General features: G+C 53.2%; 1 protein-coding gene across 1 annotated transcript in view; it reads right to left on the bottom strand.

The window, feature by feature from the left end:
* NTN1 (netrin 1) overlaps positions 1 to 21,852 on the bottom strand; it is a 93,524-nt gene that overhangs the window by 31,245 nt on the left and 40,427 nt on the right. The window contains exon 2 of the mRNA XM_071764495.1: positions 7,302 to 7,490. Within this exon, the coding sequence (XP_071620596.1) occupies positions 7,302 to 7,490 (189 nt within the window). The remainder of the gene's footprint in view (positions 1 to 7,301; positions 7,491 to 21,852) is intronic.

Here is a 21,852-nt window from a genome sequence, read left to right as displayed (position 1 = left end):
AGCATCTCCAGTGGGGGCAGCTCCCCCAACACCCCAAATGTCCACAAAAAGAAATGGAGGACACAAATCTGGGCCACTGGTCTGTGATGCCCTGAGAGGTGGAGGTTTAACTAGAAAATATCTAATGAGCAAGAAGCCTTCTGGGTTTCATGTGCTTCAGGTCAGAGCAGGGCACAGGGGTGTGAAGGATGGGATTTTTTTTTAGAGTTCAGGACCTGAGACCCTGGAGGACTTTTAAGATTTAGGATCCAGATTTAGATGGAAAATATTTTTTGGGGGGGAAGCCAATTCTTTGCTTTTCATTCCTCTGCCTCAGAGATACCCTGATGTCTGGGGCAAAGGGGTTGGCACAGCCCCAGCATTTGGGTTGTTCCTCATTGATGGCTCAGACTTCATGAGAAAGTCTTTGGGACTGGAAGGTGTGTGAGGAAGAGGAAGCAGAGAGAAGGTTGGCAGCTGGAGCCCCATCTGGCTTGAAACAACCAGAAAGTGTCTCCTCAGTTGCTGGGTTTGCCACAGGAATATTCCCTGGCTGCCACTCAGCAAACTCTTCCCACTCTGGCTAGCACAGCCCCAGCTGCTTCATTTGACAGAGATTTTTGGATGTCATTAAAACTGTGGATGGTTAAAAGCTGGCCTGACTAGGTAGATATCTTGCCTTGAGCTCAAGTTTTCATTAAAAAAAAAAAAAAAAAAAAATAAAAATCACTCCTTTTCTATGTTTTCAGCCTAAAACTCAAAACAGTTGAAGAGTTTCTGTGATACTCATATCCCTCCTTTACTTTGGACCTTTCCAGCCCAAGCAGGCCCAGCTCTTCCCTGGGCCCTGGAGGTGCTGTGGAGGTGGTGGCACTTGGTGGCAGTGACAATCAAGCTTCCTGTGCTGGCCCAGGACACTCCCAAGCAGTGACCTGTGTGCGTGGGACAGTGTGAAGCTGCCTTTCTATAAACTTCCTCCGACTGGTTTTTATGTGCCTGAGGGGTTGCTGTTGACAAGTTGTAGATGGAGAAACCATAAATCAGTGCTCAGCACTTGGAATAATATGGAGATAAAGATTTATGGGACCCTGGGGAGCAGGGGGAGGGGGTGGAGGCATAGCCACCACCACGAGCACTATAGGAATCCAGCTAGGAAATTGTTCTGGCAGCAGGAGAAGAGGATGCTCTAAGGAGAAAATCAGGTTTTGGCAGATCAGTGCCTTGAAAGTTCAGATTTCTCCAGTGATTTCTCAGAGGTGACCAAGCCTTGACACAAGAGCTTGATCCAAGCCCTGCCAGCACTACGAGTTGGCTCATCTCTCATCTAAAGGGGAGTTCCAGCTGGTCTGCAAAGAGGAAGAAAAGGAGCAAAGCAAAGGAAGGAAATTAGATAATTAAGGACAACACCCTAGGGGGATTCATAGAAAGTCTTGCCTTGGACTTTGCCTCGTGAAACCACAAATGAGCTGGACTGGTGATGGGCATCCAGATGGGGTTGCTCTGGGGAGAGGAGCATCTCTCTTAGGATGCATATCCCAGATGGATGCCAAGGGTAGATCTCCTGCAGTGATGCCCAGTCCTGATGGGAGGGAGCCTGTGGGAGCTGGGACTCACTCCAGACAGGGACTGGCTGGGGACAGGAGCCCTGCCAGGAGCCACCCCTGGTTGCCTTGCTGCCCCAGGGAGCTCTGGTTTAGGGGTTTCAACCAGCACCCCCTCCTGTGGCTTTTGGCTGGGGTATCTGTCATCCTTCCCACCCCCCAAGCTGTGGATTGAGGCTGGAGGTGGCAGGGGACATCTCTGAGGCTGGAGGTGGCAGGGGACATCTCTGAGGCTGGAAGGCTGCTGGCCACAGCTGAAACCTGCAGGGATGCACCACGGGGAGGTTGAACTTCCTGAGATCTGGGGATTCAGAGCAGCTGATGTTTCTCCTCTGCTTCCTCTTTGCAACCAAGCTGCTTCTGGAGGCAACATGGTCCTGTGTGTAGTGTTGTCAGGCAGCACAAGTTGCCCTGGGACAGGGTCAGTGTGTGAGAGAAGAGTCAGCAATGGGAAGGGAGCATCTGAGCTAGCGAGGAACCTACAAGGAATCTGGGAGAGGACTTTTTGCAAGGACTTGTAGTGAGAGGACAAGGAGTAGTGGCTTTAAACTGGGTAGATTGAGGTTAGTCATTTGGAAGAAATTCTTTACGGTGAAGGTGGAGACACCAGAAGAGGTTGCCCAGAGAAGCTGAGGTGTCCCCTCCCTGGAAATATTCAAGGCCAGGTTGTTGGGGCTTTGAGCAACTTGGTCTGGTGAGAGCTGTGCCTGCCCAGGCTGGGGAATTGGGATTCAGATGATCTCTGAGGTCTCTTCCAACCCAAACAATTCTGTGATCCTGTGAATCTGAGATCAGCCCCTGGGACACCAAGAGATCTCTGCCATCCCAGGTGGGTTTCAGCCCGGCTTCTCGGGGGTTGCAGGCAGCACCAGAGCCTCCTCTCTCCTGTTACAGAGGAGTTTTCCTAAGCTGGTCCCGCAGCTCCCTCTATAGTCGGTGGAGAGAGCCAGGGGTCCCGTCCCTCTCTGTCCCTGTCACCGGGGGCTCCGCTGCCCCCTCCAGCAGCACCGGGAGCCAGAGGGGTTCGGGTGGGGTTCAGGTGTGTCCGTGGGTGCGTGTGCCCTGAGCTCCTGGAGCTGGGTGGGAGGAAAAACTCCATCTGCAGCCCTGAAACCACGGGCTGAAGGCTGAGCCCATGGAGACCGCACTCAGGTTCCCTCTGCTTGGACCCAAAGTGTCCCCAAAAAGCAACCAAGTCCAAGGGAAAGGCAGGGAAGCTGGGAGTGGCTTGGGATGCCATGAAATAATCTTCCCAGGCGGATGGAAAAGTTTGTCTGTTTTTTTTTTTTTTTACCCATACCCTGGAGGTGTAATGAATGGGACCTCTCCAGGTGCCAAACCCTGCCCCTCCCCGGGGGGTTTGCACTGGCAGCCTCAGCACAGGGGGGTTCAGGACATGCAGCATTTGTCATCTTTTCATCAAAAAGCCTTTCCCCAAGGTGCAGAGCAGTTTGTCAGCCAGGAGAGCAAATCCTGCAGTCTCCCTTCCAGCAGGATGACGTTGGTGCCAATAATCTGGCAAATATCAGAAGGGGATTTAATCAGAAGAACTAACACCAGGGCCTTGATTTACAGCAGCCCGTGATGGAGAGGACTGGGCTTTGCAGGACCCAGCTGTGGAATGTCACTTGCAACACCCTTCTGAGCAGAGGGGAAGCAGAAGGAAGGGGAATCAGGGCTTTGGGAGCTCTTTGAGGTCTCACAAAAATCAGGGAGAACGGAAGAACAATTTTGTTCTGAGTTTGAAAAGATGAATCCACAGCATTTCTCCTGCCTGGGCTTTTGGCTGTTTCTCAGGACACCTCAGACACCTTCCAGGCTGTGTGCAGGACCTGAGCTCTGATGCATCTCCCCAAGCATCCTACTTGGATTCCCACCAGGATCAGCCCATCCACCCCCATGGTCCAGAGCCTCTGCACCACGGGGCTCCTCCAGCCCACCCGGGCCAGGCAGAGATGGGTTGTGACCTCAAAACCCCAGAGAGCCCCAGCTCAGGCTTGAGTAACCAATGTCCCTGTCTTTTCCTGACCACCCACCCACAGCCCCCACCCTCCTTGGCCCCCAGCCCCTGCCTGGCACCCACCCAGCACCCTGCTCCAACTCTCAGCCATTCCTTTGCAGGAGGCTCCCAGACCTCATACTCTGCTCTTGCATCTCCCATCACTGACAACGTTTTTTTTGGCCTTTTTTCTCCCCTTTTTTTTTTTTTTTTTTTTTTTTTCCCAAGGAAATAACTGGAAGAAAATGCACAATGCACAGGCCAGGAAAGTGGCCTGGATGCATCACCCTTAACCACCAGGGTAAAAGTCATCCCTAAAGCCCAACTTCTTATGTCTTTACCTGTTCTGCTAAGACAACTTGAGATTATTTTAAATAAATCCTTTAATTTAGAAATATCATAGATTTGGCTACTAAAAAAACAACCAGGTCTCTGCTGAGCACTACCCAGGTCTACCTTCTTCTCACTTTTTCTGCCTTACAGAATCACAGGATGGCTTTTTCTGGTTGGAAGAGACCTTGAGGATCCCCCAGCCCAACCTGTGACCAGCACTGTGAAGCCACCACCAAACCATGGTCTGGTCCCTAAGGACCAGGTCTGCACACTCTTTAAATACCTCCAGGGTTTGGTGACTCCACCACTGCCCTGGGTGGACTATTCCAATGTCTGACAACCCTTCCAGAGAAAAAATGTTTCCTAATATCCAGCCTAACCCTCCCCTGGCACAGCTTCCATCCATGTCCTCTGCTCCTGCCACACCACCAGGGAGAAGAGGCTGTGCCCCTTACCCAGTGCCCTGCAACATGTCCAAAAGTTGGTGACATTTCTTTTTTCAAGTTAAAAAAAAAAAAAAGCAGCTGTCATGCAAAACCTTTCTGCAAGGTCAGAGGCAGCAGGAAGTATTGAGGGTGATGGTGGATGCTACAGGATGGTTAATTCCTTAATTCTAAAGACATTCAGTGGAGATGAGACTCCTGGAGAGCTGCCCACCAGCAGATGGCTTGATGAGATGAGGAATGAATATTGTTATCAGAGGAGTGGGCAAAGATGTTAGATGCTAGGGTTTGCTTTTTTTTCTTTTTTTTTTTTTTTTTTTTTTTTTTTTTAAATGCCTGTTTTGTACAATTCTTAATTCTGTAAATCAGGACACCTAGAGGGAACGTGCTATCCCGGGGTGTCCTTAAAGGCAGCTCAGGAAAAGGGGTTTTCAAAGGAATGCCATGGCTGGAGGACATTTCCCCTGCTTTTGGCTGGGGTGCTGGATTACACTGACACTAAATCACTGCAGCCACTGTGAAATGGTGCTAAGAGCCCACCGGCTGGGGAGCTGCTTGTGCACCAGCATATTTATGACACACCTTTGTATCTCTGAGCTCCAATAGCCACGGTTTTGTTATAAACCCTGGGGGAGCTGGAGGAGTATTTAAATTTGGGCCAGCTCAAATTTCAAGTCGATGGAAAAGGCAAGGGGATGAGAACAGGACACTTGAGAAGAGCATTTCATAGGGGGAATGGGAAATTCAGCCTGGAAGTGGTGCTGAGGGCCTTGTGAAGGCTGTGTGCACCATTCAGGGTGGGGAAACTGAGGCACGGCGTGGTTCTGAGGTTCCCCACCCTGTGTTTTTTGGATAAGAGCATCGTGTTCCCAGATGGGGAGCTCAGGAAGGCTGAGGGGAGAGCAAGGCAGGAAGGGCAGGAGAGGTGGAGCCTGGCTGGGGAGGAGAGTCGGGAAAAGCAGGAGTGAGGAATGTCCTGGGAGTGATGAGATGGAGAGGGTTAAATGTGGGGATGATGTGACTGTCAGTGACAGGCAGGGGCTGCCTTTTCCTGAGCTGGAAAAACTGGGGATGGAGAAGGGATGGGATCAGCCTGCTCCCTTCCCTTCCCTGCTCCCTGTGCTGATCCCAGAAGTTCCCTTATGGGTGCACAGTGAACCTCTGGCTGGGAAAGACCCTCTGGCCCCCTAATCCCACCACATCCTCAGCCCCCCCATGCTGGAGAGGCAGCTGAGCTAAAGCAGAGCTACAGAAGTGTGCTTGGGGAGGGATGGGAATTCCCCCCACCAGCCCAGCACCCCAAAACCCTTTCTGGGGAGCAGGAAGATCAATGAGATCCAAGTTCTGCACAGCAGCAAATGCCTCTGTGAGCACACTGCTGCCTGGGGGAGATGGGTGCCTTCCCCCCTCACTACCCAGGGGTGCTGGGTGCCCTTCTGCATCACTGCCTGGTCCTGTTGGGATAGAGCCCATGGCTTCCCAAATTCCCTTTGTTTTTCTCAACCTAACACCCTGTTACTTCGCCTGGGACCAAGCTGGGACTGCAGGAATCTGAACTTTGTTATGACACAAATCTGCTGGGAGCAGGGGGCAAGGCACAGCTCCCTGCCTGAGCTGGGGCCTGGGCAGGATGCTGGGTGCTGGGACTCAGCCCCCCAACTTTCTCACTCCTCAGACCCCCAAACATCTTGTTTTCCCCCAACAAAGCCACGGGCAGGGTTCACATCCCAGCAACCAGCACTTCAGCTTGTTGGAAGCCTCAGCACAGGGTGGGTTGAAAATGTCTCATTGAAATAGTTTTTATAAGGTGATAAAAAAAAAGTGGGGGGGAGAGTAGGGCTGTCTAAAGAAGCAATTTGTTTTTCTGCTTTGGCAAAGAGTGTCTGTTTTCAGTGGGGGAAAAAAAAAAAAAAAAAAAAAGAAAAAAGAGAAAAAGAAAACAAAATCCCATGGAGAAGCATTTTCATTAAAAAAAATTGACAATGCTGAAGACCCAAAGCTTTCCAGCCAAAAATACCCAGCAGAGGCCAAAAAGCTTTCTGGTCCTTGTTGAAATGAGTCTGTAGAGAGATCAGAGCTAGAACTTTCTGCAGGAAAGCCCAGCACCTTCTAATCTGGCTTTTGAGTATTTGCTTTGGTCTCAGGGTCAAGATTGATATCTCTGCCAGCAGACAGCTGAGAGAGAAATAAAATAAAATCAAATCCTCTGCAGGATTTGCTCTTGCCCCAGCTGAAGCTCCACTCACTGCCACAGCCACAGGGAGAGAAGAGGAAACCTCAAAAAGCTTCACTTGCTGAGCTGAAAATAAAACTGTTTCCCACTTTATTGGTCTCTCCTCGTCTAGAGGAGCAAAAAGTTTGGTGTGTGGGTGAGGTGCTGGCTGCGGGGCGAGGGTGGGAGCAGGAGCTGGTGTTTGGAGGAGGCTCACTTAGAGATCTTACATCTCACCCCGTGCCTGGGGTTTTGTGGAACTCTGCCCTTCCACATGTGCTGGGACAGCTGGCTGTGGCTACCAGAGCAGATGAAGCCTGATTTATAAGTGATAAAACCTGAAATAGCTTCAAGACAACCCCAGCGGGGAGGACTTTTTCGTGTTTCGGTGACCTCCTCCTCCCCAGACGGCTCGGGGCCACCAGGGAGAGGTGATGGCCGGGGGAGGAAAAGTCATTGCAAATGCTTGGCTTGGGAGAGGGAGGAGCAGGAGGGGCTGGGGGGGAGCTGTGGGACCAGGAGGGGCTGGGGGAGAGCTCTGGGAGCAGGAGGAGCTGGGGGAGAGCTATGGGACCAGGAGGAGCTGGGGGAGAGCTCTGGGAGCAGGAGAGGCTGGGGGGAGCTGTGGGAGCAGGAGGAGCTGGGGGAGAGCTCTGGGAGCAGGAGGGGCAGGAAGGAGCTGGAAGAGAAGGAGCCGCGTGTGGTCCCGCCCGTCCCGTCCCAGGTCCCGGTACCTTTGCAGGCTTTGCGGTGGGAGATGGGTTTGCTGAGGTCTCGGTAGAAACCTTCCTTGCAGTAGTGGCAGTGCCTCCCCGCAGTGTTGTGCCGGCAGTTGAGGCAAACGCCGCCGCTCTTCCGACCCGAGAGTTTGTAGAGCTCCATGTTGAACCGGCAGCGCCGGGCGTGCAGGTTGCAATTGCAGGCTGCGAGAGGAAAAGGGAGCAGAGCGTCAGCACCCAACCCCGGACACCCCCGGACACCCCCGGCTTCAACCCCGGACACCCCCGGGCACCCCCGGACACCCCGGGTCCCAACCCCGGACACCCCCGGACCCAATCCCGGACACCCCCAGTCCCAACCCTGGACACCCCCGGCTTCAACCCAGGATACTGCCAGACACAGCCAGTCCCAACCCCAGACACCCCTGGACACCCCTGGACACCCCCAGGCACTCCTGGTCCCAACCTCAGACACCCCTGGACACCCCCAGACACCCCCACTCCCAACCCCAGACACCCCGAGACACCCCCAGATACCCCCGGGCACCCCCAGTCCCAACCCCAGGCACCCTTGGACAGCCCTGGCCCCAACACTGCAGCAGCCCAAGAGGCTTGGGACAGGCACCTTCCAGGGGTCCCACCAGAGGATGGGGTGCTCCAGAGGCACCTCGGGCTGTGGGAAGGCAGCTGCTGACCCCCCATCTCCCCTCGAGCAGGGCTTTGTGCTGGGCTCAGACTTTTGGGTGGGAAGCTGAGGTCCCCAAAGCCTCGTTTCACCATCGTGGCTTGCAATCCTGCCCCCCCCCCCACTCTTAAGGTGGATTAAAAGCAGGGTGCAGGCAGGGCTGTGAGGGCAGGGAGCCCCTTCCAGGGTTGGCAAACACAACACTCAACCCCCTGGCTGCTCCTCCAGCTTTGTCCCCAGCACTTTGTCCCATGGGAGTGCTGCTCACCCCCCAGCTCATCTGCTCTGGCACTGGGGGGGTCTCACATTGTGCTATTGCTCTGTACCAAACCCCTCAACCTGCTACAAAATCTTCACTCCCATCACCCCAAGACCCCCTCTGTCTGGGTTTCAAGCATCAGTTGCCCAGCAACGTTATCCCCAGTTTTCCCAGTCCCAACACACACACGTTTGACCTCCAAGCACCATTTCCAGACCTTCCTAGGAAGCTTCTGCCCCAGCTTTCCTGCCCGTGCCTGGGGCCCGTAGGATGTGGATCCATCACGCACCTAGAGCCCTGACCATGCTGAGAAAACCTCCCCTCTGCCTCCACATCTCCCTCCTGGAGATGGCCAGAAGGTTTCACAAAGACCAAAATGTCCCCCTCTGCTTTGATTGCTTGTGCTGGGTCCAGCCCTGCCGGGAGATGCCCAAATTCTCCACCATATGCAGCCTAATGTCAACACAGGGCCTATTTTAACAGGGGCCTTCACAAAGGACAACTCCAGGACATCAAAAGCTCGACCCCTCGCTTGCCTCTCCCCAGAGCTGTCACGGGAACATCAAGAGCCAGTTGCTGGGGCTCTGTGCTGGGCTGAGAATTTTACAGCTTGTTTTCTTTTCCCTTTGCTTTTATTTGCTCTTCACCCCTGAACAATGCATCTGTGCAATGCCAACCCACAGCTGGGCCTCTCGCCTCGGCACGAAGGTGTCACGGCTCTGGGCTTGTCACCTTCCTTTAGAGAAGAGACATCTTAATCCCTCATTCCTTCCTGTTTACCTTATGCTGCTTGCCCAAGACAAAGCCATGTTATATTTGTTTAATTATCAAATTTCAGCCCAGAAAATTACAGTGCAGTTCCGGATTATTTCTCAGGAACAATCCCCGGCTAACTCAAAGGGGAAAGGAAAATGTTCCCGACATGTCCAAGCATCAGGATGGAGATTTCTCTCTGCAATCTGAATTCCCCTGGCTGAGGTGGTGAGGCCCAACCTCACGTCCCCATCAAACGCTGCCAGAGGAGAAGCAGCAGCCAGCAAAATGCTGATGGTGAGAAGAGACCCCAGAGGGGTTCAGCATCCCTAAGGAAGTGAGATTCCTGACACCCACTGGGGTCACCACTTTGAACTGTGGTTGGCCTCTCAGCTGCATTTGGCATCTCCCAAGACCAGAGAGACCATCAAGGAGACCGGAGACAGAGCTCCTGCATGTGGAGGGAACTGCTGCTCTTTAGATCTGGCTGCTTTGCTGATGCCACACTTACACAGCCTGTTTGCATCCCAGAAAAAAGCCTTGGAGCATGAACCGGGTGCTTTCAGTCACCCTCTTGTAGTTTTTTCCTTCCATCTTCATCTCAGAAAAATCACTTTGGGCTTTGCTAGGAGCACCTCAGCAGCCACTTGGGCAGGGCTGGAGAAGCAGGCTGAGAGGGGATTCCTGGCCTGCAGAACACATCAGCCAAGCTTTTGGGAAGGTGACCTTTTTAAAGTCCCATTTCTTGCTTTACAGTGAGGACAGAGAGCTGGTGAGGTGAAACCCTTTCCCTTGCTGTGCTGGAGGTACCAGGTTGGGTCCCACTGCTCAGGACAGACTTCTCCCAGGCATGGAGAAGCTGAGAGGTACACCAGAGCTGCAAAGTGAAGGGTGTCCTCTTGGCTGTGAATGGGGACATCTTCATCAGTGCCATGGCCTCAGGGCTCAGCACAAGCAGAGGTAAAAAGGATTTCAGTCCCTAACTCTGTGGCCACACAGGGACATCTCCAGCATTCAAAGCCTTGAGATTCCCTCTGCCTTTCATAGAATCGTGGCATCCCAGACTGGTTTGGGTTGGAAGAGACCTTAAAGATAACCCAGTTCCTGTCAGGGACACCTCCCCCAGCCCAGGGTGCTCCAAGCCCCATCCAGCCTGGGCTGGGACACTGCCAGGGATGGGGCAGCCACAGCTTCTCTGGGAAACCAGGGGCTCAGCACCCTCACACCGAAGAATTGCTTCCTAATGTCTCATCTCAAGCTCCCCTCTTCCAGTTTAAAGCCATTCCCCCTCATCCCATCCCTCCAGGCCCTTGTCCCAAGTCCCTCCCCAGCTTTCCTGGAGCCCCTTCAGGCACTGGAAGGTGCTCTGAGGTCTCCCCATTGCATCCTTCTCTTCTCCAGGCTCAACACCCCCAAACCTCAGCCTGGCTCCAGAGCAGAGCTGCTTCCTTTGGTGCTGCCAGCCATGGGATTAACCAACCCTGTTAACCAGCACAAGGACACATTTCTCCAGGAGGGTGGCACAGCCTCACAGAAGATCTGGTTCTTCCTTGAAGCTGGCAGAAGGAAATGTTTTCCAAACAGCGTGAAAGCTCACCTCCTAAAACTTGTGTTTTAGGAGAGCTGGACTTGGTACTCAAGTATTTTGCAAGATTGCATTGGCAAATCCTTTTTTAAAATTCAAAGCTGAGCCCACCCGAAGAGCGAGTGAAAATCACATTTCTTTGGGTTGCCTGATAATCAGAAATGTTTTTGCAAAGCCAGGCAAGCAGAACTCTGGGGATTTTCTCCAGATCTTTGTAAATATTTCAGCTCATCCCACCAGGGCAGAACTGGGTAGGAATGTGGAGGGCTAAATGGAGGGGCAGAGCTGCTGGCAGCTCCTGGGATTGACTGGAGATTGATTTTCCAGGAGTGGGAAAGTCCAGTGTCTGGAGAAGTGAGGAAGCTGAACCTCACAGTACTGCAAGGAACTCCCCAGAAGAGACATCCCTGTCCTTATCCAGAGCAACAGACTGTGCATGCCTTGGGATAGAAACCCTCCCAGGAGGGAGTCAGGGAGCTGGGAGAAGGTGTGAGCTGGTGAAGCCCCCATGTCCTGCACTTGCTCTCCCTGTGTGCAGCCAGGGAGTGACAGCCACCCCTTCCCTGGGACTTCTTGGCTTTTTTTGGCTCTGTCAGCCTAGCCTTGGCTCCATCCCCTCCTTCCACCTGTACTGAGGACACCCCTGAGCACTGATTCTCTCTTAATGCAACGTACATTGCTGCTTTTCCATCATCCACCCCCTCCTGAGCCACAGCCAGAGGGGACCAAACTGCCCCAAGGAGAGTGGGTTTCATAGAGTCATAGAATCCTAGAATGGGCTGGGTTGGAAGGGACCTCAGAGCTCATCAAGTCCAACCCTTGATCCACTCCCCCCGTGGTTCCCAGCCCATGGCACTGAGTGCCACATCCAGGCTCTTTGGAAATATCTCCAGGGATGGAGAATCCACCCCTTCCCTGGGCAGCCCATTCCAATGGCTGAGCACCCTCTCCAGAAAGAAATTCTTTCTAATGTCCAACCTAAACCTCCCCTGGCACAACTTGAGACCTCTTGTGCCCTCTTGTCTTGCTGAGAGTTGCCTGGGAGCAGAGCCCAACCCCCCCCCTGGCTCCAACCTCCTTTCAGGGAGTTGGAGAGAGTGATGAGGTCTCCCCTGAGCCTCCTCTTCTCCAGCCTCAACACCCCCAGCTCCCTCAGCCCTTCCTCACAGGACTTGTGCTGGATCCCTTCCCAGCCTCCTTGCTCTTCTCTGGACCTGCTCCAGCACCTCAATCTCCTTCCTGAGCTGAGGGGCCCAGAACTGGACACAGGACTCAAGGTGTTTGATGGAAATGACTCTCTCCTCTGCTCACCCTGGGTGCCTGGGTCCTGAGTGGCCAGTGCTGTGCACCACGGGCCAGCAGGCAGGGCTAGCTGGCAGCTCTGTCTTTAGCCTGATGCGTTTGCCCAGCAGGAGAGGCTTGATCTGGCTGAAACCAAATGGCCATCTTGTTTTTTCCCTGACAATAGCACATTGGGACAGAAAAATCAAGGCAATGCAATAAATGAGTCCTTGCTGGGGACAAAGCTGGGACACGTTGGGATGGGATCCATCACTTTGGTGCTACAGCCTTGGAGAGAACCTGAGGTGGGAGCTGGGAGATGCTGGGTGCAGGCAGTGCCCGGGCACGTGGCTGTTGCTGGGTGCTGGTCCTGAGGAGCAACAGGGACCCAGCATCAGGTCAGGATGGTTTTGGATCCCAGCTCCCAATCCCTGCACCCTCCCTGGCTCTCCCGGCCACATTTTCCCTGGACAGAGAGCTCAGGAAAGGAGGATCCCGCCCACCCTCTCCCTGGGCTGCTGGTTAATCCCCTGCTGTGCTAAAGCTTTTTGCCTCCTTCCTGACATGAATTGGCCTGGCTTTAATTTCCAGCCAGTGCTTCTTGGTTTGTGTTTCCCTGCCACAGTCAGTGGCTCTTTAGCAACCCGTCTGGCTTTTCTTTCTATGAACGCCTCCACCAGCCCTGATAAAAGTCACCTCCCCAGACTGGCATCACCTCCTGTCCCTACGCTTTGCTTTTCACCTGGGGGAGAAGACCTCCCTGCCCAGGCTTATGGAGCCAGGGATGGGTTAGGGCCATGCCAGGGGCTGAGTCCTCCCAGAGGAAAGGTTTTGGCTCCAGCTGCCTTGCTAAGCTCAGTGTTGCTGCCTCCTGCCCTCTTCCATTGCCGAGGAGCTCACGAACTCACTGATCTTATTGTGCACAGATGTGCAGAGCTTCAGCAAACTGTCTCTACCTGGGCCACCGGGCTCTTCTGGAAGGAATAAGAAGATATAATTTAAATGGAGATGTTCAGAAAGATGAAGAAGCTTGGAGAGGAAAAGAGGGAAGCTGAGCTTTGGAGCCAGGCGAAGAAACTCCAGCAGCAGCATCTCTGCGTTAAAACCTTTGACTTGGTCAAACAAATCTGTCGAAGAAGAAGGTCAAGGTGGGTGGGATTTCCATTTGAGAGGAGGAAAGGAGCTCAGTGAATGGGAGGCAGAGGCTGGAGCTGCATGAGGGGAGCAGTGGTTGTGGTTCTTTGTGTCCTGCAGGCCCCGTGTCCCAGCGCCCTGCGTCTCCCAGGACACATTCCTCTCCGCGGTTTTCATTCAGCAGTGACAATGCTGCCCTTTCAAAAGACTCCACCCTTCCAAAACTTATATTTTGGCAATTTTCAAAATGCAAATTGCTTTTTTAAACAAACGAAAACCCCAAAACATTTTGTTTCAATTTTTGCAAACAATAATTCAACGGGAGGGGGGAAGGGAAACAGGAGGATAGAAGGAGCCAGGGGCTGAAAGTAATCTCTAAATTTTACTTGAATTTATGAAAAGTCTCAGTCTCCTTAAAATTATCCTTTTCCCAGATAATTTTTTTTTTTTTTTTTTTTTTTTTGCCAGAAAATCTCTAGCTCAGCTTGAGCTATTGTTTATCTTCTGCAGGAGTGAGCCTCCTGTGCACCATCCTGGTGCTGAGAGGGGCTCTCTGCCCATCTGGAAAAGGGCTTTGGTCCCAGGGGAACCCTGGAGATACCATCAGGGATATTGTTTTGGAGGGTCACAAGGAAACAGCTGCTCTTAAATCAAAGAGAGAGGACAACAGAGATGGAGCAGCCAGAGCCAGCAGAGACCTCTCAGCTTGCTGGAGGTAAAGAGAAAACCCCCATGGAAGGCCCTAATCCCCTACAGCATTGGGGTCTCTTCAAGCCTGCTGCTGGTTGGAGGTTTTGGAGCAGTTGGGAATGTACCTGGAGCTGCTGGATGAGCTCCTGCACCGCTGTGTGCCACCAGACCTCAGTTCTGTCCCTGAGGCTGTCCCTGATCCTGGGTGCTGTGGCCCTGCAGAGATGTCCCCAAGAGGCACAGACACTGCCTGAGCTGATCAGGGAGGTTCTGACCACTCTTGCTGCAGCAAAATGGCAAAGCATGGTGTAAACCCTGCATGTCACAGCCACCAGGTGTGACCCCCAGGAGCTTGGAGCCACCAGGATGGAGTGGCTGACCCACCATGGAGACCCCCCCTGTGACTCGGGGCCACTCTCCACAGACCTCATCCTCTGACACTGAGCAAAAAAAGTCTTTTGCTGGGGAAAATCCACTGAGTCTGAGTAAGGAGGAGGATGGGAAGTTGATTGGGTTTGCTACAGCTCAGCCACCCAAAGGGAAACCCCCCCCCCAGGCTGTTGTGAGGGGCAGACACAGGGGCTGAGCCAGGACCCAGCTTTTCCTGACAGTCGGAGCAAAAGGTGGGAGGGAAGTGTGTGGCCTCAGCACAAAAATGCCCTGGCTGGCATCACCCCTGACACCAGAGCCACAAACCTGGCTGATAGCAAAAGCACTGGAAAGGGGAAGGAAAGATCCTTGCCATGCATCCCAGGAACCCTGTTCCCCATGGGGGCTGAAGGCTTTTGAGCAGCCCCTGGCATTCTGAGCTGCTCCCAACAAAGCCAAGTGCCCCCCTCTTGCCTCTCTCCACCCCTGAGAGGAAGGAAATGCCAAACAGCAAATGAAGGGGACACAAGAGAGAAGGGTCCTGGGGAGAAACATGCTGAGACCATCTTCCCAGTGGCACAAAAGGGTTGTGGGGAACAGAAGAATTTTCCAGGCACGAAAAACTTGAGGAATGGCAATTCTGTGGAAAAGCTATTGAGAGGATTGCATCAGAGTGCCCCAGGACCTCCCTGGGAATGCTGCATGTCCCAAGTGCCCTTCACTTCCCACTTTACCCAGGTCCCAAACCTCAGCGTGCCCCAGTGACCAGGAGGCCCTGGAGATTTCTCCTGGAGACATCCCCTGGAGATGTCAGTGCTGATTCTGCCAAGAATAACAATGTTTTGGAATCCTGAAGCTCAAATAGGCAACAGGAATACCTATACCTGTTTGAGATTTCTGATTTTAAGACCCTTCTTTTCTTTTTGTGTAACAGAACGAAAGCCAAATTCACAGTTTGGGCCAACATGTTTTGAGACCAGGTGTCTGACTCAGGCTGAATATTTCTGGAAAAGTTCTTGCTAAAATGATTCAGCTGCTAATGAGAAGCAAGACCAGTGAAAAACAGAGTGCTGTGCCAATGCTAACAAATTTGGGGATTTCTTTCCTTAAAGAAAATCCACTGCCCTTACATTTGAAGCCAAGCTTTGAAAAGGAAAATATCTGTCTCTGCTAGGGATGTGTCTTGTGCTGTCTCTAAGAAGAAGTGCACAAGCTTGGCTGAGTTTCTAAGTCTCTGAAAAATGGGGGACACGTTAGGTCAAAGCTGATGGAGTTTGCAGATAAGTTCCTTGATGATCTGCTTTTCACTGAGCTCCAAACTGAGCTCCAAACCAAGACTGGAGAGACTTTTCCTGACCCCTCCTGCCTTCAGTGCAAGATTCACCTCTGTACTTCAGACCTCCCCAGGGATGCTCATCTGCAGGCCCACCAGCAGGAGAGGTGAAATGGTGCTAGAGAGAAGGTAAAACCCAATGCTAAAGAGCAGAGCCTGACACTTCACCCCAGGGATGTGTTTTGGGGGTTGCCCTCAGTCAGCAGGGATAAATCAGACGTGTCCATGGTAAACCAGTCATCCCTCAGCACCCCTTGCCAGCTGGAATTCTGGACATCAAGCCTGGCAGCAGGCAGCTTGGCCAAGCCAGCAGCCAGTACGTGGTTTCTGGTGTGTGGTTTGGAAGACAGATACAGGGAGAAAATTGTGAGCTGCTCACAGGGGTCCCATCCCTGGCAGTGTCTCAGACCAGGTGGGATGGGGCTTGGAGCAGCCTGGTCCAGTGGAAGCTGTCCCTGTCTGTGGCTTTGGACCTAGATGGTCTCTAAGGTCCCTTCTACCCAACCCAGTCTGGGATTCTCTGATAGATCAAACCCAAGAGGAAAGAACCCACCAGCTAAGCTAGTGAGGGTCTCTTTGTTGACACTCACAATAACCAACTTCTTCCCAGTATTGTGAGACCAAAACTCTTCCCAACAGCCCAAGATCCCTTTGGAGAACACCCAGCAGCTGCTGCAAACCAGGGATGGTGTCTGCTTGTCCACCCCTCCAGATCCCCAGACCCTGAGACATGGTTCCAACAGTGACAGACACTGCTGGCCACTTAACCTGTCACGTGGACCTGTCTGATTGCCATCTGATATATGAGTTCATTCATTTCAGGGAGGGAGATATTTTCTTAATTGCTTCTACATTTATTAGTTCCTGAGCAGACTGGAGCACTGAAATCTCCCTGGGTATTTCCTGGCTGCCCACATGGTATTTCTGGCCCTGCAGAAAGGATCAGAGGAGCAAAAGCAAGACTTATTCCTGGGAGATTTACAGCTCTGAGATGTTCACATTATGATCCAGATTTTAACAATCCCTGAGCAGTGGAGATCTCCCCGTTGCACATGTGGCAAACAGCTGCTGGTAGCCAGCCAGGACCCACTGATCTCTGTGTTCCTGCCCTGAAACCTCGGGGACATCTCCAGTGACCTGCCAGGGCTGCTGATTGTCCCTCAGCAGGCAAGGAGGATGGATGAGAAACCTGTGGGCCTGTTGTGTGGCATTGAAATGTTGAGATTTGTGGCAGCCTCCCAGCCAAGGCATTTTATCCCAAGACAAAAGCAGTCTTGCTCAAGACAGGATGAGGCTCCCAAAGCCAGCTGAGCCTGGTGTAGCACACACAGGGTTGCACTCAAAGTACCAGCAAACAGGCTGCAAATTGCCCTTTGCTTCCTCCAGGGAGGGGACGTGGGCTGCTCTGCAACAGCAGCTGGAATGGAAACATCTCCCACAGGAAGCACCTCTGAAAGCTGCCTGGGGATGAGGAGAGTTCTGCATCAGGAGTCTGCCTCAGCAAGGACTGGAGGAACCATCTCTGAGGGCTGGGATGGGAGCTGCAGGTGGGACCTCACCTCTGGTTGGGAAGGACAGGGGCAGAATGTGCAGGAGGCTCTCCTGGCCTGTGCTGGAGCTGCCAGCACATGGCACCCATGTTCAGGTCCCAGCAGAGACAGGGAGGTGAGGGTGCCTGCAGTCATGCCCTGAGTGACCTAGCAAGAGGTCCCTTTCCTTCAGCAGCTGTGGGATCTGCCCAGGAGATTCCCTCTGCAAATCAGGCAGTTTGCAGATAAGCTTCAGCTTGGAAAGAGCTTAATTAATTAATAAAGAAAGGAAAAGGCAAGATGTGAGCTCTTTGTTTTGATCTGGGAGATGATACCAGGCTGTCATCAGCTTTCTCTATTGAATTGCACCATCCCCATCCAGCCTCCTAAGCTTGTAAATACTTTGGAAATAATTATTTGCATCCCATAATTCACCCAGATGCCATCCAAAGGCTAATGGGAGAGTTCACCCAAAACCTATGGGTTATCAGAGGAAGCACACAGCCCCCAGCCCCTGCTCTGCCCACCCCAGCCCAGCTCCCTGCTGCTCCTTAAGCATCCCTGTTTATTTAGAGCCCAAGAGGAATCCACTTGGGAACAATTTATCCTCTTAGGCTCTGGCCCTGTGGTTTTCCTCTTATCTGGTAGAGATCTCAGCAGCAGCTTTCCTCCTAGTGCTGCAGGGGTTGGGAAACTTTACAAGACCTTTCTCCACCCCAGGCCACGGTGCTCACCTCCTGCCTGCCCAGTTTGCTCACCCCAGTGGGCAGCTCTGAACTGCTGCAGGTTGAGCAGATGCTTTTCAAGGTGCTAAAATCAGCCTCCCGGTCCCCAGGTGCTTGGTCCCATCCATACCTCCATCCAGTGTCCCAGTAAAAACCAGCACCCCTCAAAAGGAAAGCAAATTATGAGGATCTGAGCACTGCAAACCTCAAAGAGATGTTCCAGCCCAGCTCAAGGGGCAGGGACCAGCACACCCCCAGCCCCCAGCCCATCCCTGCCCCAACCCAGGACATTTTCCTCCAAGTTTTTCTACATTTCTGATACAAGAGTGTATCAGGCACTCGAGGGTTAATGTCCCAGCAGAAACAGATATTGAAAGGATTTGCACATGGAGAGCAAAGGTGGCTCAAGCCCTGATCATGCAACCAACCCAGCAAAGAGGCAAAAGAGTTGAAAATCCTTCTTAAAACTGCTCAGCCTAAAAGAACCGAGGTTACAAACAGCCTGAGCCCTGCTCCCATCGCTGCCCCGAGAAGCCGGGAACCTTGGCCGCGGTTCCAAAACAATCCAGGGATGGGTTCGAACCCGGAGCGGTTCGGAACCGGTTCCGGCTGCAGGTCCTGCGGGGCAAACCCAGCTCCGAACGTGTGCCCGGGCACTGCCTCTGGGCTGGGTTCATTCAGCAGCCTGTGGGGTCGGGCTCTGTCGGGTTCGAGTTTAAAAACAAACAAAGTGCGTTCAGGGACCGGTTGTGTTTTTTTAACCCCAGCTCATTTCCCAATCTTGTCTGGAGTGGGGCCAGGGGGATTGTTAAACCCGCCCTGGCCAGACCCGGCTACTGAAGGGACCCTGGGGGTGCCAGCAGAGCCCAGCACCCACCCAGCTGTGCTTTCCCCCCCAAACCCAGCGGTGTCCCCTCTGAGGTGACACAGAGCACAGGTCCCTGAGCCAGGAACACAGAGCAGCTCTGCCAGAGTTTCCCTTCGGAGGCTGAGCAGGTACCACTTGGAATGATCCTTCTGTCCTTCCTTGGACACGGCTTTGGAGCTGCCTTTCCCCCTCTTTTCTGGGGTGGCATCACTTTGTCACCCTAAGCAGTGCCAGTGCCTGCACACCTGTGTTTACAGCTCCAAAACCCTGTGCCCCTGTGCCAGAGAGGCAAGGGACAGAGGACAGAGGACAGAGGACAGGGGACAGGGGACAGGGGACAGGGGACAGAGGGCAGGGGACAGCATCCTTTTCAGAGCAGGGACAGGATGGCTCCCTGCAGCAGCTCTCATGAGTGATCCCCAGAGCTGCCAGGCTACAGAAGGCCCAAAAGCCCCAGGGAGAGGGTCTCCCCAAAGGCATGGTCACCCCTGTTCTGTCCAACACTGGGGCTGTTTAGGAGATGGTCTTTGCTGTGCCTGCAGGTGCTGCTCCAGCCCCTGTCCCTTGCTGGGAGATGGAGCAGGGGATGCTTTGGGATTGCCCACCGTGGCCTCTTCCCCTTGCCCACGAGTTACAGACCTCAGCTTGGCCACTTGATGTGCCAGACAGTAACAAAAGCTTGACAGATGATGGCTCTTGGGAAGGGTTTTGGTTTCTCTCCCAGGCTGAGCTGGCTCAGGGGAGCAGTTGGCAGCTCAGTGCATTCATTTCCAGGCTGCAGAAAGGGGCTGAGCCACAGAGGGACTTGGCCATGGGGGTTGTCCACGCTCTGTCCAACACAGCTTGGTCTTGGCCACTTCTGCTCAGTGGCTCTTTCTCTGGCAAGGAAATGTTCCCCAGCACAGAGCTGCTTCCCAGCCCAGGAGAGGCAGAAGAAACCACAACATCCCTACCTGCAAAGCCCTTGGCTATGCCAAGAGCAACACATAAGTCTAGAGGAGAGCCTTGAGCCACCTTGAGGTGCTGTGGCTGAGATGGAGAATCAGACCTTTTTGAAAATATTTTTCACCCCTTATGTTAATCAATACATTCCAAAACACTTCAGTGCTCCATAGGGCTGGTTTCTGGTGGAAACTCTTATGCAGTGGAGAACCAGTGTCTTGAAAAGCAGAAATCAAACACCACGGGTCCAAAATAGGGCTTGATCTTCCCTACAGGGTGGGTCCTTCTCTGTTCCCTAATGGCTTCTGGCTGGTTGGGCTCACCAGCAAACAGCCCTGAAAAGGGCCTGAGCCCCTGGAGGTCTGCAGAGTGCTCTGCTGAGGCAGGTGTGTGCATGGGAAACACCAAGGAGCCTGGGGCTAAGCACCAGCACGTCCCAGTTATGCTCTCAAAATGCAGTAGCTTGCTGCAAATGAATCCCTGTTCAACCAGCCCTACAGTGACTATGGGGACAGGGGCCATCCATCCCCCCAGGCATGGCTGGAGGATGGTGGGAAGCTGCTCAGGGGTGTTTGTTCCTCCTGTTCTGCCTTTGTTCTTGCTCTGGGAACACCCCAAAGTTTGGTAGCTTGATGCCAAGACAAGTGGCCAGCTCTCCCTGCTTCTTCCAAGGTTGATTCTGCTGGTGCATGGGCACACACTGTCCTGGGCCATCGTGCTGGTGACAAACACAGCTGCACCTTCCCCTTCTTTGTGCTCCAGCACACTCAAACCTCAGATGCAGAGAAGGTCCTATTAGGATATCATAATCTATCAGCCCAGTGTAACCCAGGCTGAGCTGCCTAACACCACCGTGCCTCAGTTTCCCTTTCTGGAAGCAAGCACGTGCCTCAGAGGGATCCTGGGAGGTTTAGTTTTGGCCAAGTGTGAGAGCCCTGGATAGCAGGGGACAGAATTGTCTTGGGGTCTGTTAGACACATCACAAAAATCCAGCTCTAGCTGGGCAACTTCAACAGAGATTTTAAATCTGCTTCCAAGGCTTCCAAAACCCTGAGCTAATAGGAACCACTGAGGTTGATGGAACAAGCACCCACCACCCTCCCCTCCCCTGGACCCCCTATGGGCTGGGGGCTGGTTTGGGAAGGGCAGGCAGGTGTGAAGAGCTGAGGAACTCTGGGTGATGCTGGGTGATGTCCTCACCTTTGGGCTGGGGACAAAACTCTCTTTTGTGGCCACAGCTGAGCCAGGGTAAACACAGCTCCCTTATCTCTGGGGTGTTATCAGGGGACCTGGGAGAGAAGGAAAGCTCCAGCTTATGTGCCTGACTTCCCCTTATCATCAGCAAGGACATGGAAGTGTTTGGCAAAGGTGTTGGGACCAACTTGTCTGTCCCACTGCTCCCAGCTTCCTGCTCTGTGCTCCCTGGCCGGGCTGGGGACTCCCCCGTGAGGCACTGATGTATTTTGTTTTCCTGGAGACTGGGGTTTTATCAAAAGCTGACAGCTTTATCCCACCTTATCAGGAGAGCTCTGCTACTGTTAATGGTTTTCTGTAACAGGCTCTGGGTAAAAATGTTGATTGGAGGCTGGGCCAGAGCAGGCTGTGCAGAGCATCCCCTGCCTGCCACCAAGGTCACCTCCCTCCCTCTGCAAGGGAACAGCTGCCAGCTCTGGTGGCCCCCACACGTGGAGCCATCGTGAACACAGCATTTCACCTTCTCACTTTCCTTTGGATTGCCATGGGATGTGTTATTTTTCCTTTTCCCTGCTGGGCAGCAGTCTGGTGACAGTCTGCACTGCCTGCAGGCTCAGCCCAGAGATGGGTCTGGGCTGCCCTAAGTGCTGGGCTGTGACCTGGTCCTGCAGAAGCCTCCTTAGATGTCAGCATCTCAAGAAGCCTCATGGTCTGCACGTGCTCATCCTCCCAAGCAGCTGTTTTCCACTTGGTGAAACCCAGGTTTGGCAAGGTTATAGTGTTTGGGGCTTTACAGGAAGAACTGCTGACCTGGAACTATCTTTGGGGTTGTGGGATCTATTGGGCAACACAGGGAAGGGACTCGAAGCCAACTCTTCTCTCCCTAAAAACAGTGCTTGAGTAGAGTCCTGAGGGCAGGGATGGCAAAACTCTCAGTGGTGCAGGAGAAGGGGAATGGGTATGGACACACTCATCCAGCACCAGATGACACCCCACGAAGGATGCTCAGCTCCCAGCTCTATCCATCTCAGCCCAGCCCTGAGGTAGTGTGGAGCTGGGAGTCATCCCACTGACCCAGAACAACCAAGGAGGAAGCAGGCAGCCCTCTACCCCATTCTGGAGCAAAACCACCAGGTCTGGCCCTATAACTTCCCTGGAGCAAGGACGATGCACCTGGAGAAGCAGCAGAGCTTCAGTGCCCAACCCAGAGCCTGTGGCT

This window comes from Heliangelus exortis, chromosome 20 (genome assembly GCF_036169615.1).
Source record: "Heliangelus exortis chromosome 20, bHelExo1.hap1, whole genome shotgun sequence".
In the NCBI taxonomy this organism is placed as follows: Eukaryota; Metazoa; Chordata; class Aves; order Apodiformes; family Trochilidae; genus Heliangelus; species Heliangelus exortis.
Note: the sequence above shows the minus strand (reverse complement) of the source record. Positions and strands in the feature narration are given on the sequence as shown.